The 26,747-nt window shown below is 40.0% G+C and overlaps 1 protein-coding gene across 1 annotated transcript in view; it reads left to right on the top strand.

Moving 5' to 3' along the window:
- Positions 1-18,809, top strand: part of LOC135532519 (GDNF family receptor alpha-2-like) — a 69,882-nt gene extending 51,073 nt beyond the window's left edge. The window contains exons 5-9 of the mRNA XM_064960032.1: positions 5,932-6,044; positions 7,406-7,546; positions 9,869-10,035; positions 13,094-13,144; positions 17,172-18,809. Of these exons, the coding sequence (XP_064816104.1) occupies positions 5,932-6,044; positions 7,406-7,546; positions 9,869-10,035; positions 13,094-13,144; positions 17,172-17,312 (613 nt within the window). The 3' untranslated portion in view covers positions 17,313-18,809. The remainder of the gene's footprint in view (positions 1-5,931; positions 6,045-7,405; positions 7,547-9,868; positions 10,036-13,093; positions 13,145-17,171) is intronic.
- Positions 18,810-26,747: the final 7,938 nt, after the last annotated feature.

The raw sequence follows: 26,747 nt of genomic DNA on the forward strand, positions 1-26,747 counted from the left end.
TGTGGGAAAGTTGACATGTTAATATGCTTCAGTTTTCTGCCATATAACTGGTTTTACATTTGTCTCCAGCGATTATAAGGAAAAATATATCTAAAACAAGTATACTTTGTATTTACAATTACCTTTATCCAAACGGATTACTCACTTACCTAGCTCTTATCAATAGCTGTTATAAGTTGTAAATTACAGTGCCTGGAGAATGCTGTTATTTCTATCAGAAAAAAAGAAAGTAGATGCTTTCTCCACTTGGAACCGGTAGGTTCACTAGACCTTATTCATGGTTTCCTCACACATGAAGGTGGTGGAATTATTAGGGAATGAAGTCAAGGTCAGAATACGGGGTATCTGTAAACACACATCCGCCACACCTTCTGTCAGAATCTCCCGAGGAGAGGTGGGTGTGGAGTCAGGCGCAGGAGAGCAAGAATTCCAAGAAGGCCGTTTATTTACTGGTCCACCAACACAACAGGTACAGGACCACAAAAAAACAGCAACGCAGTCCAGTAAAAATCAGAGGAGAAACACTCCTCTACTAAACTAACGTGCGGGAAAAACAGTCCCGAAAATAAACCTGCTTGACAGTAAAAAAAAATTCTCATGCTTAAATTCAAGGTCAGAATATGCATAGAGAGAAAAGTGCATAAAAAGTGAATCACATTCCATTTACGTGCTCATAACTCGGGTCGGAATTGGGCCCTAACTGAGGAATGTTGTTAAAGTGTTGGATAATTATTTAATTATTCATAATCATTATTCTGTGTAACTCCCTTTTGTATTTCAGGGACAGTTCATATATTAATAGATTTGTTTACCCAAGTTTAAGTGTTTTGTTTACCTTGTTTGGAGACTATTAGTGCCAATAACCTTGAGTAATCTACTTACCCTCACCAAATAGCTTAGCCGTTGCTGCGTTTTGTGACAGTTAATTTAGCATTCATTCATGACATCACAATATATGAGGGTTGCAGGATGTCAGTAACGAACAGAGGGAGAAGGAAAACAAAGGTTGAACTGCCTGTGATTTCCTGGTCACCACAAATAAATGTTTAATCAGACTTGAAGAAGAGCACCAATTAAAAAGGATTAATTAAATAAAGTCAAATCAAATGGTTAGCCTCATTACTTTGATTTCTCTGCAAGCACTACTTATAGTGCACAGGCAACTTAAGTGAACTGCAGCAACACAGCAGTGCCTTTGACTGAAAGCCACATGCCCAAATGCCCTTTTAGTCTTGAGAACTTGTCCCAATAGCCTAGTCAAATAGCCTTGTGTTTCCAAAAAATGGGCCCTCTTGATGTTCCATCAAAGGACAATTGCCCGAAGCTGCTGTGAAACTGTCCACTGACACTGATTAAATAGAGAAGGCCAGGGACGACAGCAACAAGCTAAAAGGCAATGCAAGAATGGCTTGTAACACAGGACTTTGAGACGATGACATATTTTTGAAGAAGCTTATTTTACTGAGATGAAAATGGACAGTTATAATATGGTTGAAATGCTTTATTTTTTTACTTTTCCATCATTGTAGATGTGCATGCTTCATCCTTTGTAGGTTGAATAGTCCATATGCAGTACACCAGATAAAGAAAACATGGAATGGAGAACAACCCATCTATTGTCAGCTTCTATTATTTCAATCAGCATTTAACACTGATGAATTGACAAAAGACCAATGACCTTTGCCATTGATAAAGTTTAGGTCAAATGTCCTAACTGTGAGTTTGCACAAAGGCACAGAGCAAGTTTACCACCCTGTTTCTATGACTCAGCAAAGACACATCTGCAATCATGTGCCCATTCTATGTCAAATTGTTTGATTTATCGTCGCTAGACCTAAATGAAGGCTAGAGCCAGTATGGGAGAGTTATCTATGAGCAATACACTTAAAATGAGTGTTACATCAAGGTATGTAAAATGATAATGGTAGTGCTTATCCAGGAAATCAAAAATGATATGTCCAATATTACTGAAATAGTCAAACATGTCAGCAAATGTAGAGAGGATGTTTCCCAAAGGTATCATTTCCCCAAGATATTCGCGGTTGAGAGGCTATTATAGCCACCACGTCTTAGCAGTTGATAATTTACATTTTCCCTTCTTTCATGAGGAAATGGTTTTTAGACATTCATCTGATTTGACTCAATGTACGTCATCAGTGGCAATAAGGAATACAATTCCATGTTAAAAGCCATTAGTTTTCTATTACGGTTGAGCAAGATGGATAGGCACTCAACACTGACTGAATTACTGTGTTTAAAGCGTCAAATCTTTTTCAAAGGAGTCTACCTCTACGGGAGCTCCCTTTGCCACTTCCCAGGGCTGAGTGTCTGAAATGGCCATAACACTCTGAGGGGCAGACAGCCTGTCATTTCAGTAGTGAGCTGTCTGCCAAGGTATAATGGAAAAGCTGTGGCAGCCATAAAATGTGCTGCATCTCGATGTTGGAACACTATTGTCCGAACACTCCGGACACCTTTCTAAACTTGAAATGACTGTTTTTAAAATAAAAACATGCAGTCCGTCTCCACAGCCTCTACAAATGGTGCAGAAACATATTATTGTCCAAAGTGTTTTTGAGCAATGAACAGGTTGTCCATGGAAACATCCACATGGAAAGTGTTAGTGATGACTGTTCGTTTTTGCAGATGTAGAACAGAGAGGATGCGTTATGGCTAGGCTTAGAAGTCCCTCAGTCTCCACACACCTCAGTTTCTCTTTATCAAAGGCTGTGATGGGATGTTATAGGGAACAAGCAATTTGTTCCAGTCAGAGAGGAAGAAGATGAGAGGCTTTCTGTAGAGAATAGGGGGGAAGAGGTGCACACGGCCCTTGTCCCTGAAACAAGGCTTAGATGTGATGTTCGCAACATGTCACTTTGAGAGCCACTCTGCGTGATTTGATAGGGAGCGGAAGGAGATGGAGCCAGAGTAATGAAGTGAGGAAGAGTGGGTTTGCTCGTGGGCCTATTCTGTGCATCCAGGCTGCAGAGAGTGTTACCTGATCATTTCCTCCAGACAAATCCTCAGCCTCTGCACTTCTCATTGAGATGTGGAGGACAGAATATAATAAGCATGGGACTGTTGTTGTCCTGTATTCTTTGATTATTCATTAACAGGGATATGAGATGGATTCCAACACCCCTCAACCATCTCAAGTCCCAGAAACATCTCACCTTCTGCTTAAGATTCCGTAGTAAACAGTATTCTGAAACATCTTTATTATGCTGCAAGGGTGTGGAGCAAGGGCTGCATAGTCAAAATCATTGGGGCGGCAGGTATCCTAGTGGTTAGTGTTGGGCCAGTAACCGAAAGGTTGCTGGATCGAATCCCTGAGCTGACAAGGTAAAAATCTGTTGTTCTGCCCCTGAACAAGGCAGTTAACCCACTGTTCCCCGGTAGGCTGTTATTGTAAATAATAATTTTTCTTAACTGACTTGCCTAGTTAAATAAATAAAATTACCTTTGGCCTTCAAGCCATTATTGTGTTATTGACTGTACGTTTGTTTATCCCATGTGTAACTCTGTGTTGTTGTTTGTGTCGCACTGCTTTGCTTAATCTTTGGCCAGGTCGCAGTTGTAAATGAGAACTTGTTCTCAACTGGCCAACCTGGTTGAATAAAGGTGAAATAAAAAAAAGAATAAAAAAAGAAGGGTCGGGGCAGGGTAACATGAATAAGTCCATGTTAGATAGGGAGGGCATGAGGGCTAGTGAATCACTCCATCTTAGTGGGTGTCAGTGATTTGGAAATACAGGACAACTGTGCACACGCTTCTCCAATAAACCTACTTAACTGGATTAGTGATGCCACCCTCCAGGTATGAATACATTTAAGCTTTTATCATAAACACACATAAACAAAAACACACTATTTTTATCAGTTAAGAGCCAAGTTGGGGAGCACTTGAGATGACCATGATAACTGTCTCAATTGGAAATTACCCTTAAAAGCTGCATTGTTGACAATGTGCAAATATATTGAATCACAGGTTAAAATACATTACTATTTGACTATTTGTTATTTATATACTGTGGCAAACCTCTTCAAGGTTAGGAGCGTTTGTCACAAACTAAGTGGTAAACTGTCACCAAATCACCCAAGAATGAGAGTTCTTTCGAACAGGACAGTACCTGTGTGTTTGTTTCTCCGTCCTGGTCCACCCAGGCCGTAGGCGAGGTCAAGGATAGCAGGGTTCGGTACACGAATCGGGTTCTCGGTAGGTCCAGGTCCAAACGCCAACAGGTAAGTCCAAAACAGTCCAACTCATACACGGTAAATCCAGCCAATCTCTATTGTCTCTTTCTCTATTGTTCATAGATCCTTCCAGCACTCTCTTCTTCTCTTCCTGGTTTTTCTTGACCCTTTATCTGTGGGTTGGCTCCACCTTCTGAGGGTTCCCCTTGCTTCTGGGACTTGTAGTTTTGGTGGTCGGCCATTTTGTGATCTGTAGTTCTGACAGGGGTGGCCATTTTAGTGATCGGGCAGAGCCCATTTATTAGTTCTGCTCTCACATATCTGCCATTTACCACTCAACCCCCTTCTTTGCCACAATACTTACAGTGACTTTTTTTACACTCCTTGACTTTTTCCACATTTTTATTGTGTTACAAAGTGGGGTTCAAATGGATTTAAGTACCTTGCTGCAAACAGGATGCATGTTTTGGAATATTTCTATTCTGTACAGGCTTCCGTCTTTTCATTCAGTCATTTAAGTTAGTATTGTGGAGTAACTACAATGTTGTTTATCCATCCTCAGTTCTCTCATATCACAACTATTAAACTCTGTAACTGTTTTAAAATCACCATTGGCCTCATGGGGAACTCTGATCAGTTTCCTTCCTCTCTGGCAACTGAGTTAGGAAAGACACCTTTATCTTCGTAGTGACTGGGTTTATTTATACACCACCCAAAGCCTAATTAATAACTTCACCATGCTCAGAGGGATATTCAGTCACGTTTTTGCTTTTTTACACATCCATCAATCCGTGCCCTTCTTTGTGAGGCATTGGAAACCTCCCTGGTCTTTGTGGTTAAATCTGTGCTTGACATTCACTACTTGATTGAGGGACCTTACAGATAATTGTATGTGTAGGGTACAGAGATGAGGTAGTCATCAAAACATTTTTATCACTATTATTGTAAACAGAATGAGTCCATGCAACTTATTATGTCATTTGTTAAGCACATTTTTACTCCTGGACATATTTAGGCTTGCCATAATAAAGGGATTGAATGTCTGAAGACCTTTCAGCTTTTCAAATTCCACTTGGAGATTATGGGGTATTGTGTGTGGATCAGAGACACAAAATCAAAATGTAATCCATTTTAAATTCACTTAAACACAAACAAAATGTGGAAAAAGTTATCTGAAGGCACTGTATTTTCTCTGTATTTGAGTATTTTCTAATAATGTGGCCCGAATCAGCTTTTATCGGAAGTATTTTAAATTATTTTCAAATAAATTCCTATGAAAATATTTAATTCCAAATAAATTATTTTAAATATCAAACAGACCTGGGTTCAAATGTTTTGGAGTATTTATTTTTATTTGAAAATACAGTGTGTGTTTAAGTATTTTAAAATACGTGCCAACTCTTTCCAAGTCTATTTCCAAATACATTCCAATAGTGTTTTCAAATAAGAAATATCCAAATACTTAATTCCAATGTCTTTGAAAGTAGTTTAAATACCTCAAATAGCATTTGAACCCAGGTCTGATGTTGTGTGCCAACAATGTGAATGATGCACCCTCATGTAGGGATAAGTGAAAATGTGACATTTATTAGATGTAGCTAATTGGACATTTATTCAGCATATATGCTCAAATGTACACATAGTAGTCTGCTGTTGAACTATGAGTGAATCAGTTCATTGGAAATATCACACTTCCAGGGTGTATGTTGTTGATGCACTTAACTGTGTTTGTGCGCAGGTCTAGACTGGCAGATTTCCACATGAACTGTATGGTGTCTCAGCATACGGTCAGCAGCTGCCCAAATGAGGACAACTACCAGGCCTGTCTGGCCTCCTACGCCGGCCTCATTGGTGAGTGCATGGGACTTTTATCTATACATACCCCGTGGAGGCATACTGCTTTATTAGTTATTATAAGCATGTATGAGCTTGTACAGTGGATTATTTTAAGGCTTAAGACATAAGACATTTTAGGGTGTTAAAACATGCTCATGGCTAGTCTAATAATTCATTATAACCACATTATAATGCACTATACCTGCATACTTTAGGTAAAGTGATACCCCTACCGCTCCTCTTATTCTCCCCCCAAACACATTGCAGATCAATGGCTAAATGGAGGTGATGATGTAGTGTTTAGTTAATTTAAACATTTAATGACACATATAGTAATGTTCTTCAAATAGAACAAGAAAAATTGGTACAGCAAAGACATTCTTCCATACCAGTAGACATTTGATAGCACCTTGGAAATGAGTTGACACTATTCAGTACGATCAATGAGGTAGACAAAAGGAGTTCTTTTTTGACTACTTTGAGTGAACCTACAATACCGTTTAGAGACAGCATAGCAATAACTTTACCACTATCACCTGTCTGTAATTGAATTGTTGATAATTACTATAAATGTGTCAAACATACTGTATCTCTAGAGTAAACTCCCTGGGTTTGCTTCCGAGTGGGTCAGCGGTCTAAGGCGCTGGCCAAGCATTGTCCGGCTTGGACTGGTTAGGCCGTTATTGTAAATAAGAATTAGTTCTTAATTGACTTGCTTCGTTAATGAAAGGTTAAATAAATAAGTAAATAAACGGACATTCCTTTACCCTTGCTAGTGCTTCTGGACTACACAGTATGAGGTGTCTTTCTACAAATAAAGCACTCCTCTCCTGAAGGCATTATCGGACAGAATTGCAGTTTTTGGTTCCATCTTTCTAAACTAATATGACCAGCTCATTGCAGATGGACACTCCACGTCTGAAACAAGAATCAATCAGCATACTACTGTTAGCTGGCTTCATCTTACCTCTGCCTCCATGGTACAATAGTCCCTGTTGCCATGAGTAACATACTGTAAGCGTTACTCTTTATAGTAAATGTAGTCCATTATTATCCATTGGTGGCCTGTGAATGATCTGCAACTGTAGTGTTACTCTTTATAGTAAATGTAGTCCATTATTATCCATTAGTGGCCTGTGAATGATCTGCAATGATCTTTATAGTAAATGTAGTCCATTATTATCCATTAGTGGCCTGTGAATGATCTGTAACTGTAGTGTTACTCTTTATAGTAAATGTAGTCCATTATTATCCATTAGTGGCCTGTGAATGATCTGCAACTGTAGCGTTACTCTTTATAGTAAATGTAGTCCATTATTATCCATTGGTGGCCTGTGAATGATCTGCAACTGTAGCGTTATTCTCACCTTTTATAGGGACAGATATGACTCCCAATTACGTGGACGGCAGTTTCACCAACTGGACTGTCTCCCCATGGTGCACCTGTAAAGGAAGTGGGAACCAGGAAGAGGAGTGTCAGAGCTTTCTGAAGGACTTCACAGAGAACATGTGCTTGAGTGAGTCGCACTTGCATTTAAAAAACAAATTGTAACACATACAAGACCACCAATGATTTGATTTGGAAATAACCACCGTTCAAATCGGCAGTGTGTTTCCCTCGAAACTGAAAGTGAACTTTTTCTGAGTTAGATTTCAGATTTGGGCTCTGTGTTCTGTTTTTTTAAAGGCGATGTCTCGCGGCACTCTGTGAGGTGTGTGGTGTATGGGTAATATTGACTGGCTGGTCTTGTAGCAGTTATTTCATTCATATTAGATCAATGTTAATTTCTTTCCACAGCTCATTGTTAGAATCAAAGTCTGATAACAAACCAACCAAACCTCTTTGACCACTTATTGTGTTTGGTTTGAAATAACAAGATACTTCTAAAGCCAGTACACCTCAATACCCCAACATTTGGATACACATTTTTCTACAGATTATGGGATAAGGCCATTATTTTCATGTCATTTCCACATTTTCCGTTAGATTTGAGTGTTTATCAGTCTATGAAAAAAATATAATCTAATGAAAAAACTTGTCATGGGAATGCGAAAGAATAGGAAAAGTATCCTAACGGCACAATTTAGTAGTCAAATATCAGGGGTACCGCCTCACCATTATGATGTACCATACAATGTCATCAGAATTACAAGATACCATTGCTTTTAACATGTTCCATTGTGTGGATAATGCTTTCAGACCATTTCAATAGATTGCCATGGTGCACTTTTAGCTGAGTCTGCAAGATGAGGGATGAGGCTTGTTGTTGAGGAGGCGTCTTGGAAAATAATACAACATGCAGCATCTCCTCTTTGCATTCAAAAGGAACTGGAGAAGATAAAGTGAAATAGATTAAGCGTTGCTCTTATACACTAAGTGGGGGGACATAACAGTCCACAGAGGCGGTACGTATTATGTAAAATTAGATAACAAGCTAATAGTATTCAGCCTCCTCCCTGCAGGCAATAGCAATAGGGTTAAAACAACGTATCTGAAGTCATTAAAAAATGGAATTGCTGTCGGCAGTGAGCTTAATCACTCGGTGGAACGTTTGGGTGCAGTAAAGCATCCGCTGAAGGAGCCCTCTAGCCAACTTTGGTGATTTATATTTTTATTCCACCAGCACCTCTCTGGGTGATCTTACCACCCCAGCAAACAGATGCATGAAAACAACACTCTTCTCTTGACTTGACCAGCATCTTATTACAGACCTTAAGATACTTTACTAGACTTTCAGAAATCACAAGCATTATATTTTTCACAGATTTGCCATTCCTCCTCGATTTGTATTGTAACCGACCCAAGGCCAAGATATCCGAGCACCCATGGAATGTCTTCTGAAGTCAATATGTCTTTACAACATGCTGTGTGTGTACAGTATGTGTGCATGTGTGTCAGGTGAGTGTGTGTGGGGGTGTATGAGTTGGGGTGCGTGTGGGGGTGTATGTGTCGGTGTATGTGTCGGGGTGCGCGTGAGGGTGTATGTGTCAGTGTGTGTGTGAGGGTGTATGTGTCGGGGTGTGTGTGCAGTTTTTGCTTTGTCTGAGAATGTTCTGAGTCTGATCAGTCACAAATCTATTCAAAGTCATCTCTGTGTGGTGACCTTATAATGGAGGTGGTTGCCAAGCAATTACACGGTTTGCCTTCTTTCTGCCTGAACAGAAATAAACATGTGTTCTGTTAAAATGGACAAGCAGAGTGAAAAGGTACTTTGTCCTGGTTTACCCCCACCCATCAGAAAAGCTGACTGGAGATGTATTTGTCTCCCTCCCCCTGAAAGTATTTTGTGTTCATTCATTTGCTTTTAAAAGACTCCATCTCATGGTGTGCCTTTCTGCTGGACATTACTGACAAACAAACACAGGACTAGTAGGTCATGTTGTTGTTGTAAATTGATAAAAAAAGGTTCAAGTGAGTTCCCTTATGAGTCAAGGGCTTTGGCCGTGGTGTCTGTGGATGAACATCCTGCATGTGGCTGATATTTTCTCTCCGCTCTAAGATAAAGATTTTTTTATCCAAAATGATACGGTGAAAATCAGATGATGTAGATTGTTCTAGAGAGATGTAGGTAAGCTCCAATAAAAAACAAAGCCAGCTAAATACTTAGCTTTGGCACTCTCAAAAAAACAAAGTTAAGCTAAATAGTCAACTGACAAAACACTGTTACCTTGCTTGTTAAGGAACTGCACATGGACTAACTGACCAAAAAAATAGGTAGATCAACGCCCACACCCAAAATTGGGCAAAGGACCAAAAGGTTGACTTAGAGCTGGCTGTTAGCTGCCCCAACACTGGGAAGACAGTCAAGACAAATGACTTTATCTCTTTGTCCCCACAGGAAATGCCATTCAAGCATTTGGTTATGGAACAGACAGTCTCTCCCACAAAGCTGAGTCTGTCCCATCGACCCCCTCCATGAAGCCTGGATTAGAGACCTCAATCAGCACCTCAGAGCCTCTAGATAACCCCAATGATGTCCAGCCTGAGGATGAGGCCAACGGGAAGGTAAATTACCAGCTACTATAGCACCTGCTGCCACATTCCAATTACCAGGGTCATGTTCATTATTAGGGCATGCAATGGAAAACGTTTAAAAGCGTTTTGTAACTGAAAACGAATGAATGTTTTTTAATGGACAATACCAGGATGTCTCTCCCTGTTCAGTAAAAAAAAAATCCTTTAGGTGCCTAATGAACGTGACCCATTTATCACCTTGCTATAGATTCAATGAAAACTGGTAAACATGGGTATATTCAGTGGGGTGAAATATTTTGAATGTTGCAGATATTTCATAGAGCTGACAATAATTGCTGTTCTACATTAAACAGAATCATGTCAGTCATATTTGCTGTGGAGTATATAAATCCAAATGTGCGTATGAAGATGTTTTTGACCTATCCCATAGTCCCAGTTACTGTGTTTGATCGAATACTGAATTGGGACCTTGGTACGGCTTTAAACAAGAAAAGTCATTGGTTTTATTACATGAGTTATATAGGGATATTTATCATTCCATGTTTCATGCATGGCTGAGAAACAACATCGTTTTGGCATCATTATTATATATGGAAAGACTCCTATAAAGATGTTGAATGCTGAGCAATTTCAGGCTTTCACATCCATTAAATGGACATCTCTTACACTGTTCTGTACATAACCCACATTGTGATAAAGACAGCAAATTAATACCTTAAAAATGGTGTGAGGGAGAGAATGAATGAATAAGCCACACCGATAGCATTAACAGTAGGAGGTAGAGGGGAGCGGTTGAATTGCTTTCTCCAAAGGTTCTGTGTGTATGTCAGTATTGATGCACCGCTCTGTGCCTCTCTCGCTGCAGTGCAATGCTTAATTTATTGTAAAAATGGTAATTAGGAAACAATAAGACGTGTGATTACTCAAGCAGGAAGTTTATAATTAGAGAGGGAGCCGGTGGGGACATTTTGGGTGGCCCTTCATTCTGCAGCAACTATGCTTGGCAATTAAAACTTGTCAAACTTCCATCGTAGATTAGCTGGGGGAATGCTGATATGACTCCTCTTGGAAAAAGACTGGCTGTCTCGCATTGTAAATCTCATGTGTGCTCAGGACCACACACATGCTGGTGTCCAGTTAGTGGACTTGTTATGCAAAGGAAATTGCGTAGTCTGCTGTCTGTTTGATGGCTGGACAGGCTTTCCCAGACACTTGATAAGTAATCTGAAGTTTTGATTGATAAATGAGGCCCGCGGAGAATTACACCCAATTGGGCTGTGCTGCTCAAGCTTAATTCCCTCTCAAGTCAATTTACCTGTATTCTGTATCACCAGTAACAGGTCAATTGTGCTATGTGAGTTTGTTGACTTGTAAAGCTTTATTCTTCCTTTAATAATGTTAGCTATGGCCTAATGTCCTGGAAATTCTACCTTATTCAGTCAATAACTATGTGCTCAAAATGTGTTCTCAAAAGATCGAAGGAGAGGAGATATCTAGGTGACATATCACTTTGTCTTATCGCTGTTAACAACTTCTGTATTTTCAACCCTCCGGAAAGTTTCAGGAAGTGAAACTGTTGCGGGCTGTTGAATGTATAGGGGAATGAATAATGTGGATAAGACGCCATTTTCCCTACCAATCAGGATTTCAATTAATTCAGTGGACAGGCCTTAAGAGTGGCGCTAACATTTATTAATGGAGAGGTTTGGGAAGAAGCATTTCACTAAATTAAACTTCATTTAGTTTAGTAAAATAATTCCATTATTATATATATTATAATATATATGTTATTATATTATATGAATTACTATATTGATTCTACTAACGTTCTCTACTTCTGTATTTTTCCACAACAGTTTTGTAAGCGTTTCAGTGTGTTCAGATCTATTTAAGAATCCATTGTGCCGTAACCATTGGGATAAATGTGTGGTCCAATAGTTGTAAATACTATGTTGGTGCAGCCTTTGCATAGATATGTGCAAGCACTTTAACACGACCTGAAAATACCAACTCTGTCGTTGCCCTAGTCATTGCTTCACTGCCTGGCGGTGCTGTGTGTAGAATAGAGCCCCTAATGTCACTGCCATTTCACCTGTTTGTAAATGGGGATCAAAAGGTGTTTTAAATGTTCCATTGTAATTGTCTGCCTATGTACAAGTGACTCAGAAAATGACAAACTCACTATGATGTCTTTGTAGCACTCACAGTATAGGAGTTCCACATATTGTTTTTCTGTGTCTATGTTCCTGCAGAAACCTGATTGGAATTTAAATGACACATCTTAACAGGTTTTTTAATCAGGAAAATAATGCCTTTTTGTATTCTTTTTGGATAGTCGTGTTATGTAAGTGGACCATTGTATAAGTGAGAATTAGCCCCCTCTTCAGAGTCAATTTCAGCTTTTGTGCCCTTGACTGTACAGTACATTGTGTTGATTTTCAACTCAATTGAATGTAATTGATTGTGGACCAACCCTGGGTTACCTAATAACCAGCCCTGAAAAACACATCTGAACATTACTGTTCGACAAAGCTCTGATATATTGTAAAACGTACTCCTGCTACATGCTACTTTTTCAAAACAAAATGAATAATATCCTGTTATCCCCAAAAACATGTTGTGTGTGGCTGTGTGAGTATCTGTGTGTGCATGCGTGTGTGCGTGCATGTCTGTGTGTGTCTGTGTGTGTGTAAAAATATTGGCTGCAGACAAAGATCTGGACCGATGTCAACAGACTGCTGCCACACATCACTGCACCTGCTAATTAATTGGCTTTTAGTTGCGGATGTGTTTGCTGCATTGTCAAGCAAAGATTGCTTTTTTGGCAACTGTCGTTTAACCATTTCTCTGTACAGTCACACATCTGAAACCAAGCTCTTCCTTAATAAATACAGCCTTTCTTTTCACCTAAAGCCCAAACAAAAACATCTCTTAGTGCTTATATAACTTGACCATTTACTATTTATTATCATTATTGTATTTTTCTAAAACAGTTTGACCATGTTGTGTTGCCTTGTTTTGTATATACTGCTGTTAGAACATGAGGAGTTGGAAGATAATATCTGACTATGTTTTTCTTGGTGTACAGGGAAATGTACCAAAGTGGAATCTCTCAAAAGGCTACATTGGTGGAGATGAGGTAAGTAAGGAGGGAATATTTCATGTTTCTGTTGATGTGCTATGGTTTTGCAGGGGAAAATGGTGCCTCTGTAAACCGAGGAAGCTGCACTTACAGAGCCTTCATTAAGTATTCACAACCCTTGACTTATTCCACATTTTGTTGTGTTACAGACAGAATGTTTTTGTCACCATTCTACACACAATACCCCATAATGTTGAAGTTATTATGTTTTTCAAAATCTTTACTAATGAAAACTTTCTAGTCAGTAAGGGGGAAAGGGGGATACCAAGTCAGTTGTAGTGCTGAATGCATTCAACTGAAATGTGTCTTCTGCATTTAACCCAACCCCTCCGAATCTGAGAGGTGCGGGGGGCTGCCATAATCGACATCCACGTCTTCGGCGCCCGGGGATCAGTGGGTTAACTGCCTTGCTCAGGGGCAGAACGACAGATTTTTACCTTGTCAGCTTGGGGATTAGATCCAGCAACCTTTCAGTTACTGGCCCTTGAACCACTCGTATTCAATCTCTTTGTTATAGCAAACCTAAATCAGCTCAGAAGTAAAAATGTGCTTAACAAGACAGATAATAAGTTGCATTGACCAGGGAGGTAAAAAAAAAGAAGCAGACATTGAATTTGCCTTTGATCATGGTGAAGTTATTAATTACACTTTGGTTGGTATATCAATACACCCAGTCACCACAAAGATACAGGCATCCTTCCTAACTCAGTTACCGGAGAGGAAGGAAACCGCTCAGGGATTTCACCATGAGGCCAATGGTGACTTTAAAACAGTTAGAGTTTAATGGCTGTGATAGAAGAAAACTGATGATAGATCATCAACATTGTAGTTACTCCACAATACTAACCTATTTGAGTGAAAAAAAGGAAGCCTGTACAGAATAAAACTATTCCAAAACATTCATCCTGTTTGAAACAAGGCACTCAAGTAATACTGCAAAAAATGTTGGCAAAGCAATTCACTTTTTGTCTTGAATACCAAGTGTTATATTTGGGGCAAATCCATTACAACACATTACTGAGTACCACTCTCCATATTTTCAAGCATAGTGGTGGCTGCATCATGTTATGTGTATGGTTGTAATAAGGGATGCACAATATATCGGTAAGCATAGCGAAATCGGCTGATAAGAGCTGAAAATTCAAACAGCGGCCCGATGTCTAGTTTACCGCCGATGTGCAAAACCGATGTCAAAGCTGATGTGCATACCTATATAACGTAGGTAGATGATGTGCATACCTATATAACGTAGGTAGATGACGTGCCATACCTATATAATGTAGGTAGATGACGTGCATACCTATATAACGTAGGTAGATGACGTGCATACCTATATAACGTAGGTAGATGACGTGCATACCTATATAACGTAGGTAGATGACGTGCATACCTATATAACGTAGGTAGATGACGTGACGTGCATACCTATATAACGTAGGTAGATGACGTGCATACCTATATAACGTAGGTAGATGACGTGCATACCTATATAACGTAGGTAGATGACGTGCATACCTATATAACATAGGTAGATGACGTGCATACCTATATAACGTAGGTAGATGACGTGCATAACTATATAACGTAGGTAGATGACATGCATACCTATATAACGTAGGTAGATGACGTGCATACCTATATAACGTAGGTAGATGACGTGCATACCTATATAACGTAGGTAGATGACGTACCATACCTATATAACGTAGGTAGATGATGTGCATACCTATATAACGTAGGTAGATGATGTGCATACCTATATAACGTAGGTAGATGATGTGCCATACCTATATAATGTAGGTAGATGACGTGCATACCTATATAACGTAGGTAGATGACGTGCATACCTATATAACGTAGGTAGATGACGTGCATACCTATATAACGTAGGTAGATGACGTGCATACCTATATAACGTAGGTAGATGACGTGCATACCTATATAACGTAGGTAGATGACGTGCATACCTATATAACGTAGGTAGATAGATAGCTATATAACGTAGGTAGATGCGTGCATACCTATATAACGTAGGTAGATGACGTGCATACCTATATAACGTAGGTAGATGACGTGCATACCTATATAACGTAGGTAGAACGTGCATACCTATATAACGTAGGTAGATGACGTGCATACCTATATAACGTAGGTAGATGACGTGCATACCTATATAACGTAGGTAGATGACGTGCATACCTATATAACGTAGGTAGATGACGTGCATACCTATATAACGTAGGTAGATGACGTGCATAACTATATAACGTAGGTAGATGACGTGCATACCTATATAACGTAGGTAGATGACGTACCATACCTATATAACGTAGGTAGATGATGTGCATACCTATATAACGTAGGTAGATGACGTGCCATACCTATATAACGTAGGTAGATGACGTGCATACCTATATAACGTAAGTAGATGACGTGCATACCTATATAACGTAGGTAGATGACGTAATGACGCTGCAAAAAATATAGAGCTACACGTGCAACACAGCATTCCTAACCTAGCCCACAATGTCTGCTGTGTGGATCGTCATTTGAAAGAGTAAGAAAATGTCAGCGAGACAACTCAAAGGCGAAATCCATTAACACCAAAATAAGGGAATTCATTTCCCTTTGACAATCAGCCATTCTCTGTCGTGGATGATGTCGGCTTTTGCTGACTGGTCGAGCACCTCGAGCCCTGGTACATTACACACTACCAAGTAGGCACTATTTTCACTACCAAGTAGACACTATCATCCCTAGTTGTAATTGTTAAGGACTGGCTAGTGTTTTTGGATAAAAAGAAACAGAATAGAGCTAAGCACAGGCAAAATCCTAGAGGAAAACCTGGCTCAGTCTGCTTTCCACCAAACACTGGGAGATAAATTCACCTTTCAGCAGGACAATAACCTAAAACACAAGGCCAAATCTACACTGGAGTTGCTAACCAAGAAGACAGTGAATGTTCCTGAGTGGCCAAGTTACAGTTTTGACTTAAATCTACTTGAAAATCTATGGCAAGACCTGAAAATGGTTGTCTAGCAATGATCAACAATCAATTTGACAGAGCTTGAAGAATTTAGAAAATAATAAATGGGCAAATTTAACGCAATCCAGGTGTGGAAAGCACTTAGAGACTTACCCAGAAAAAGGTGCTTCTACAAGGTATTGAGTCAGGGGTGTGATACTGTATTTCTGTATTTGACTTTCTATAAATTTGCCAACATTTCTAAAAACATGTTTTCACTTTGTCATTATGGGATATTGTGTGTAGATGGGTGAGAGAAACAAAAATGATTGAATCCATTTTGAATTCAGGCTGTAACATAACTAAATGTGAAATATATCAAGGGGTATGAATACTTTCTGATAGCACTGTACTTGAAGGCAAAAGGTTTGCTACAGTAGGTGTTGCAGGAATGAGAGCAAATTGAAAACACATTCAAAATGCTTACAATGTTATGGAAAAGCACATAATAAGGCCATAGTAGAATGGGCATTACTGAGTAACTCTCTGGGGTGTACAATATCTAGAACATGTTGCTTCTATACTTTCTTCTAATGTACTGTACAACATACTGTTGTTGCCTTTCGCATTGCTTGCTGTTGTCCATGGTGAAATGACTGAATGTCCTGTCTTCACGTAGCGAATTGACTAATATTGTACAGAAATAAACCTATCCAAATAGCTAAGAAACAGATTAGTAACCCATATGTGCTATGCCTGTACTATAGCTTGTGCTTTCCTTGAAAGTAATGTTTAAAACGTTTAAGCTGGCGTTACCTAAAGGGGATTGAGAAGGAAGCCTTAGCTCTGCACTGTGCCAATACATGGAAAAGCAGAGAGTGCACCCAAAAGACTGCAAAAGCAGTCATTTTAAACATATTTCATGTGTGCCTCAAATGTGTTCATGTTTTTATTCAGTTGGAGTGGCTGTGGTTCAGTGTTTTACCCATTCTATGTAAAACACAACACTTGGACTTACCGAGTCATTTCTAACCTTTCCACATGTTGTCCTCCACTCAGCCTTTACTGGAGCCCAGCAGTGGTTATGATGGCCTGACCAGACCCAAGGGTCCTCCTGAAGACGGGTCACCCTGTGTCTGTGCCAGTGTCTGGGCGCTGCTGCTCAGCCTGACCGCCGCCGTGGCCAACTATGCCCTATAAACCTCCCCGTGGGTTGTCGGTGACCAACAAGCTGATCCCCAACACAGAAGCTTGTTCGAGGATGTTTTTTTCTTTCTCCCAGGCATTGTCATGCTATTTCAAAAAGGAGAGGCAGAGAGAACACAATCTGAGATAAACTGAAATATTATTTATTTGATGTAACATTTTGGGTTTTGAGGACCACTATGATCAAGAAAATGGCTTATGGACCCTTATCGTGGTGAAGCCTCAGTGGCTGTTGGCAGTGGCTGTCTTCCCATCAGTAACACTGACAAAGACTCAAAGTATCATGTCAAAGACTTCTGCACTGCTGTCATGACAAAGAGGAGAGTGAGAAAGACAGAGCGAGAGAGTGAAAGAGAGAGAGCGTGAGAGATGGAAATGGAGGGAGAGAGAGGAGAGAGAGCTATGCTGTCTGTCACATGTTTTCCTCTTGAAACAGTGCTTGCCTTTTTACAGGGACAAACCTCAAACTTTGTTTCCATTACTTGCAGACACAGAAGAATTATGATATTTGTGTCTTTTCAAAAGTGTAAGGCCTAGATTCAATCAGATCAAGCATTAATCAGTGATAGCATAGCTGTGGTTTTGGACATGTTGGAGGTAGAACTGCGTTGGAGCTCTTGTGAGTGTCCCACTCACGTTAGAAGTTCAGAACGAGAAAGTGTAGGCTATATAGATATATTTACTCTCAAATTGAAAATCATTAAACTAAATACTGACGATTTCTATCAGCCTAATGAAGATGTAAATTACATCTCACATTCCAGTGTTACAACTTATAAACAAGGCTGCATGTGATTTATATTAACGTGACTCTGTGCAGCCAATGGCAATGACAGTTGTAACACAGTTCCACCTCTGACACCATCGAAACATCAGCCATGCGGATGTCGGCTGAAGTGGCTCTGATTGAATCGTCCCTAAATCAAAATTCAACTCAGTGTATCCATGTTGGTATAGTAACGGTGAACATTATCTATTTTTTCAGCAGACAAAAAAATGAAACACAATGTTAACTGGTTCTTATTGTTGATAATGAGTTAGAGTAAATATCCACACCATCTGTGTATATAACAAACTGTTTTCTTTCAATCAACCAATATAAAATAAACCGTTTTCTTTCAAATAACCTGTATACAATTAAGGGTTTTCTTTCAATCAACCAAGATAAAATAAACTGCTTTCTTTCAATCGACCTGTAAAAAATAAACTGTTTTCTTTCAATGAACCTGTATAAAAATAAACTGTTTTCTTTCAATGAACCTGAATAAAAATAAACTGTTTTCTTTCAATTAACCAATTTGACCTTTTGGTATTACCTTATGGTCAAGGCGATATGACAGCATTGTATTGTTGAGTACGCAGAACAAATTTTGAGGGCAAAGTTGGCACTGTCTATGAAGAACAAAGTTGCCAATGATACTGGTTGTATGCCTTTGTTATTTGTATTTATTTTTGTCTATACAGGTTCAGATCATAGTCAAATATAATGTATAGAGGGATGAAATTAAATTAGCTCCATTTGCTTGGAAAGTCATTGCCTGTGTGTATTGTAGTGTCCTTTGTACAGTGCAAATACACGTGGCCTTACCTATTGTACCACATTCTCCAGCTCATGGGACATTGCAACACATAGTGACACTTTACCAAAGGAATCATTCAAATGGATTTATGTCGAAACAACACAAGCCATCAGATCAATATTTGACTACATAAATGCCTGGGATTGAACCCTTCTGTTTCCATTGGACTGTTCCAACAGAGGTGTCTATAAATACTCACAGTTTATAGCTGCTGCACATTCTGCTGTGTTGAGTTTTTTCCCCAATGAATCTTTTTTTTGGATTGGTCAGTTTGTAGCTGAGTCTTGCAAATGACATCATGACGCGTGGTCTATAATTGATTACAATATTGGCTCTGGCCTCCTATGAAGCCAATCAAATGCATGAGATAAATTAAGAGTTTTGACATGTGGTAATGTAAATATATAACTGATCACAATTCACCCCTCACGCAGTGTAGGTCCGGGTATAAGAGTAAATTGGGGTTTCAGCATTTCTTATACAGTTAACTTAAATGTATGCTGAAAGATTCACACAAAACAGAACAATTTTGAAAATTATTACCGCAAACATGACCACTCAATAGAAGTGAAGACTGAAAACCCTGAAAACAAAGACTGCACACAAAGTAGTTCCTAACAATAAATATATCACGTGTGGCAGCTTAAATAAGGAGAGAGGCGGAGAGTGCTCAAAGATGGGATGTCATGGTTACCTGTGTGTATGAGTGTATAAGTGATTGAAAGAGTGAGAAGGAAAATTGTGTGAGAGGCAAAATTGTGCTTGTGTGTGTGTGCATGTGTGTTTGTGTGCATGTCTGTGTGCGAGATCTCAAAGCAGGAATGTGCTAGAGGTGCGGTTTTATAAAGATGCGGCTGGAGTCCAGGGGGGGGGGGGGGGATAAGAAAGCGGCAGGTTGGTGTGCGTTCACACTTGATTAATGAGCCAGTGGGATGATGTTTCTTATCAACACTCTGCACATGTCGGTGAAAGCAGGAAGGTTTACCAGACTGGGGATCCTCCAATCAGAGACAGCTCCACTTCCTTCCCATAATTCCACTTGTTTCAGTGACACCTGCCTGTGTGACTGTTTTCTCTTTGGCATGGTTGGTGTGATTTGTTTCACACAGTGAGGGGGTCACTGTGAAACACTGAACATCATAAAGATGTAGGATCTTAATTTGAGCTAGTTTGCTACAGGAGGAAAATAATCCTGCAGAAAAAAGAAATGTGAATTAATGTGTGTGTTACAATTAATGGACATTTGTGTAGGGGGGTTGACATACAGTTGAAGTCAGAAGTTTACAAACACTGAGGTTGGAGTCCATAAAACACGTTTTCAACCACTCCACAAATTTCTTGTTAAAAACTATAGTTTTGACAAGTCGGTTAGGACATCTACTTTGTGCATGACACAAGTAATTTTTCCAACAATTGTTTACAGACAGATTATTTAACTTATAATTCGCTGTATCACATTTCCAGTGGGTCAGAAGTTTAGATACATTAAGTTGACTGTGCCTTTAAACAGCCTGGAAATTTCCAGAAAATGATGTAATGGCTTTAGAAGCTTCTGATAGGCTAATTGACATCATTTGAGTCAATTGGAGGTGTACCTGTGGATGTATTTCAAGAACTACCTTCAAACTCAATGCTCTTTGCTTGACGTCATGGGAAAACCAAAAGAAATCAGCCAAGACCTCAGAAAAAAATTGTAGACCTCCACAAGTGTAGTTCATCATTGGGAGCAATTTCCAAACGCCTGAAGGTACCACATTCATCTGTACAAACAATAGTCCGAAAGTATAAACATCATGGGACCATGCAGCTATCATACTGCTCAGGAAGGAGAAGCGTTCTGTCTCCTAGAGATGAACGTACTTTGGTGTGAAAAGTGCAAATCAATCCCAGAACAACAGCAAAGGACCTTGTAAAGATGCTGGAGGAAACAGGTACAAAGTATCTATATCCACAGTATAACGAGTCCTATATCGACATAACCTGAAAGGACTGAAAAAGTGTGTGTGAGCAAGAAGGCCTACATAACCTGACTCAGTTACACCATCTCTGTCAGGGGGAATGGGCCACAATTCAGCCAACTTATTGTGGGAAGCTTGTGGAATGCTACGCGAAACATTTGACCCAAGTTAAACAATTTAAAGGCAATGCTACCAAATACTAATAGAGTGTATGTAAACTTCTGACCCACTGGGAATGTGATGAAAGAAATAAAAGCTGAAATAAATCATTCTCTACTATTATTCTGACATTTCACATTCTTCACGAAAGGTGGTGATCCTAACTGACCTAAGACAGGGACTTTTTACTAGGATTAAATGTCAGGAGTTGTGAAACCTGAGTTTAAATGTATTTGGCTAAGGTGTATGTAAACTTCCTGTAAGGAACTAAGGAACAACTGTAAGGTCCCACAGTTGACAGTGCATGTCAAAGCAAAAACCAAGCCATAAGGTTGAAGGAATTGTCCGTAGAGCTCAGAAACAGGATTGTGTCGAGGCACAGATCTGGGGGAGGGTACCAAAAAATGTCTGTAGCATTGTTGGTCCACAAGAACACAGTGGCCTCCATGATTCTTAAATGAAAAGAAGTTTTGAACCACCGAGATTATTCCTAGAGCTGGCAGCCTGGCCAAACTGAGCAATCAGGGGAGATGGGCCTTTGTCAGGGAGGCGAACAAAGCTTTAGAGTTCCTCTTTGGAGATGGGAGAACCTTCCAGAAGGACAACCATCTCTGCAGCACTCCACCAATCAGGGTTTATGGTAGAGTAGCCAGACGGAAGCCACTCCTCAGTAAAAGGCACATGACAGCCTGCTTGGAGTTTGCTAAAAGGCACCTAAAGACTCTCAGACCATGACAAATAAGATTCTCTGGTCTGATGAAACCAAGATTAAACTCTTTGGCCTAAATGCCAAGCATCACTTCTGGAGGAAACCTGGCACCATCCCTACGTTGAAGCATGGTGGTAGCATTATCATGCTGGGGGGGGGGGTGTTTTTCAGCGGCAGGGAATAGGAGACTAGTCAGGATTAAGGGAAAGGACCTCAGACTGGGACGAAGGTTCACCTTCCTACAGGACAACGACCCTAAGCACACAGCCAAGACAACGCAGGAGTGGCTTCTGGGACATGTCTCTGAAAGTGCTTAAGTGGTTCAGCCAGAGCCTGGACTCGAACCCAGTCGAACATCTCTGGAGAGACCTGAAAATAGATGTGCAGCAATGCTCCCCATCCAACCTGATATTTTATTTTTATTTTTTATTTTTTATTTAACCTTTATTTAACCAGGTAGGCCAGTTGAGAAAAAATTCTCATTTACAACTGCGACGTGGCCAAGATATAGCAAAGCAGTGTAACAAAAACAACAACACAGAGTTACACATAAACAAATTTACAGTCATTAACACAAAAGAAAAATAGAAAAATAGAAAAATCTATGTACAGTGTGTACAAATGTAGAAGAGTAGGGAGGATGGCAATAAATAGGCCCTAGATGTGAAAATAATTACAATTTAGCATGAACACTGGAGTGATAGATGTGCAGATGATGATGTGCAAGTAGAGATACTGGGGTGCAAAAGAGCAAGACGGTAAGTAATACTTTGAGGATGAGGTAGTGCTATTTACAGGTACAGTGATCGGTAAGCTGCTCAGACAGCTGATGCTTAAGGTAGAGAGGGAGATATAAGACTCCAGCTCCAGAGATTTTTGCAATTCGTTCCAGACATTGGCAGCAGAGAACTGTAAGGAAAGGCGGCCAAAGTAAGTGTTGGCTTGTGTTGGGGATGACCAGTGCAATATACCTGCTGGTGCGCGTGCTACAGGTGGGTGTTGCTATGGTAACCAGTGAGCTGAGATAAGGCGGCGCTTTACCTAGCAAAGACTTATAGATGACCTGGAGCCAGTGGGTTTGGCGACGGATATGTAGTGAGGGCCAGCCAACGAGAGCATACAGGTCGCAGTAGTGGGTAATATATGGGGCTTTGGTGACAAAACGGATGACACTGTGATAGACTACATCAAGTTTGCTGAGTAGAGTGTTGGGGGTTCTTTTGTAAATGAGATCACTGAAGTCAAGGATCTGTAGGATATTCAGTTTGACAGGGGTATGTTTGGTGGCATGATAGAGCGTGAGAGGATCTGCAGAGAAGAATGGGAGAAACTCCCCAAATACAGGTGTGCCAAGCTTGTAGCGTCATCAATCAATCAATCAATCAATCAATCAATCAATCAAATGTTTTTATAAAGCCCTTTTTACATCAGCCGAAGTCACAAAGTGTTATACAGAAACCCAGCCTAAAACCCCAAACAGCAAGCAAGGCAGATGTAGAAGCATGGTGGCTAGGAAAAACTCCCTTGAAAGGAACCTGGATACCCAATAACAATCGAGGCTGTAATCGCTGCCAGAGGTGCTTCAACAAAGTACTTAGTAAAGGGTCTGAATACTTATGCAAATGTTATATTTGAGTTTAGTTTATAAATTAGGAAACATTTCTTAAAACCTAGTTTTGCTTTGTCATTAATGGGTATTGTGTGTAGATTGATGAGGGGGAAAAAAATATGAAATACATTTTAGAATAAGGCTGTAACCTAACAAAATGTGAAAAAGTCAAGGTGTCTGAATACTTTCCGAAGGCTCTGTATAGACTATAGAGAGAGTTAAGCCAACTTAGAAATATTCCCCATGTAATGCTAATAGGGAGCTAACATGGCTGCCATAGAATATTGAAGTGTCATGTAAATGCATCATAATGCAGAAAAACTGCATTGGCCCAATTCTCTATATACAGTATATGGCTCTTGCAGCGCCACAGTGGAAATGCAAGGCAGGTTATTGGAAAGGAGGAAATGAAGCACGTTTCCCAAAGGTACTGTTGATACTCTATATTCCACACATATTGAGCACTGAGGCTGCATATGCACATTCATTTTTGTAATTCTACCCTTGATCTTTATTTAATTTAATTTTTAACTGCCTGCCTCATAAGTCAAGAACAGTCTGGCTTTTTTGTAAAGGGTTAAATTTGTAAATTGAGCATAGTTGGGTAAGAGAAAAAAGTAATAGAAAATCAAAAACCCTCTGAGCCTTTTCTTAAAGGATAGTTCATGCAAAATCTATGTTTTTGTCAAATTACTCTTACCTTGAGCTGTGTCTGAAGGCCCACGATGACAGAATCCACAATAATTGATTATTTACTCCTGGCTACAGCCTGCATCGTCAGATTTCATGAATGGAAACAGCTTAACTAATGTTTCCAAAGCCGCACTGCAAGCCGAAAAGTCCTTAAACACTTCAAACTAAGTTTGGTAGCGTCGATACCTGTCCATGTTTTCTTCCCCGCGAGAATGTTGTCATTTTTGCAATACAATTCAAATGTTCTAATGCTCTGATACTTCCTATTTTTACCGGTCAGTTTTGATCACACCTGAAAAGCCCCAGGGGGATGACAATATCACTGCAAGACGCATACAGCTGCCCTGTGGTGTGGCTACGTGAAGTAATAGTTCCAGTTCTGAGTAACCATATTCCAGAGATTATTTCAGCCGTTTGCACGACACAAATATTCCCCAACAATTTAGTTTTAAGTGTTTTTCAGGAAGTGCAGCTTTACTAACATTGCTGTTATCGTTCATGAAATCTGACTCCAGGCTGTAGCCAAAAGTAAATCATGGATTATTGTGGATTCTGTTACCATGGGCCTTTAGACACAACTCAAAGTAAGGGTAATTGTACCCAAATAGAGATTATGCATGAACTATCCCTTTAAGTAAGCAACTGTGTTGTCAGGGGAGTGGACAGAGCTATTGAACCACCCTACTTGAGATGTAATTCCCTGCTCCGTTGAAGAAAGTCTGGACATTTCTATTGGAAAGAGAAGCTCTAAAGCAATTATATAGATTCTGCTATGGCGTCTGAGTTTGACTGCGTCATCGCCACTCCCTGTCTTTCACATCGGGGATGGTTATTGATGGAGCCATCATCTCCAAAGCTGAACATCTGAAACAAAATTGTACTCTTTTGGTGATGGGATCTTGGTCTCTCACAGCTGTTGTGGTTTTATTACACACTGCTGTTGTGGCTTTGTCTCTGTAACCAGTGGAGGGCTTCCCCTAAAGTGCTGGCTGCTGAATCTTATGATATTTCATTTGTACACACAGTGTTTCTTAATATTTGATACGTTTTTTCCAGAGAACATTCCAATTGAATCAAATCAACCTAAAGTGTATTTGTACAGTGCTCTTTACAAACGCAATTGCTACAAGGTATTGAAGAACAACCTGGGTAATTAACGTCCCAAAGATCAAACCACTAGGCTACCCTGGGGCGGCAGGGTAGCCTAGTGGTTAGAGCGTTGGACTAGTAACCGGAAGGTTGTGAGTTCAAACCCCCGAGCCGACAAGGTACAAATCTGTCGTTCTGCCCCTGAACAGGCAGTTAACCCACTGTTCCCAGGCCGTCATTGAAAAATAAGAATGTGTTCTTAACTGACTTGCCTGGTTAAATAAAGGTAAAAATTAACTTGTAAGTCGCTCTGGATAAGAGCGTCTGCTAAATGACTTAAATGTTAAATGTAAAAATGTAAGCCAAGGTGACAGAGGCAAGAACCGGGCATATGGATATGTAGCTGTTAGTTAGGCCAGAACTTGCTCCACACCTACTCATTCAAGGGATTTTCTTTATTATTACATATTTCTACATTATAGAATAATAGTGAAGATATCAAAACTATGAAATAACACATATGGAATCATGTCGTAACCAAAAAAGCTTTAAGTTGCATGGTGTCCACATCACTAAGTACTTAACATGGTCCACACACCCCCACACAGTCATGAAGAAGGCACGGCAGCTCCTCTTCCCTCTCAAGAGGTTATAAAGATTTGGCATGGACCCTCGTATCCTCAAAACGTTCTACAGCTGCACTATCGAGAGCATCTTGACTTGCTGCATCACCGCTTATTATGGCAAATGCACCTCCCTCGACCGCAAAGCACTACAGTGGGTTATGTGTACAGCCCAGTACATCACTGGGGCAGAGCTCCGTGCCATCCAGGACCTCTATATCGGGTGGTGTCAGAGGAAGGCCTGAAAACTTGCTAAAGATTCCAGCCACCCAAGCCATAGACTGTTGACTCTTACTATCATACAACAAACGGTACCGGAACACTAATTAGCCATACAAACTGCTACAATGAATAATTAATTAATTGGTTACCCCTTAACCAGACTATCTGCACTGACCCTATATTGCACTGACTCTATGCACACAAGACTATATATACAGTACACACTATATACTCACTCACTCACTCACTCACTCACTCACACACACTACTCTGACACTCTCACACAAAACCCCAAAACATTCACATACAGTACCAGTCAAATGTTGTGTCATTCAGTGTTTTTTCTTTCTTTTTTTCACTATTTTCTACATTGTAGAATAATAGTGAAGACATCAAACTATGAAATAACACAAATGGAATAATGTAGTAACCAAAGAAGTGTTAAACAAATCAAAATATATGTTATATTTGAGATTATTCAAAGTAGCCACCCTTTGCCTTGATGACAGCTTTGCACACTCTAGACAATCCCTCAACCAGCTTCATGAGGTAGTCACCTGGAATGGATTTCAATTAGAGCTCCACTAGAGCTCTGTCAATTTGGATTGGGATGTGGTCTAACCTCTTTCTCCTGTAGTCCACGATCAGCTCCTTGGTCTTACTGACGTTGAGGGAGAGGTTGTTGTCCCGGCACCACACTGCTCCGTCTCTGACTTTTCCCTGTAGGCTCTCATCGCTGTTGGTTGAGGATCTGCATGGTGTAGGTGTTGTTCCTTACACTCACCAC

This window comes from Oncorhynchus masou, chromosome 1 (genome assembly GCF_036934945.1).
Source record: "Oncorhynchus masou masou isolate Uvic2021 chromosome 1, UVic_Omas_1.1, whole genome shotgun sequence".
NCBI lineage: Eukaryota > Metazoa > Chordata > Actinopteri > Salmoniformes > Salmonidae > Oncorhynchus > Oncorhynchus masou.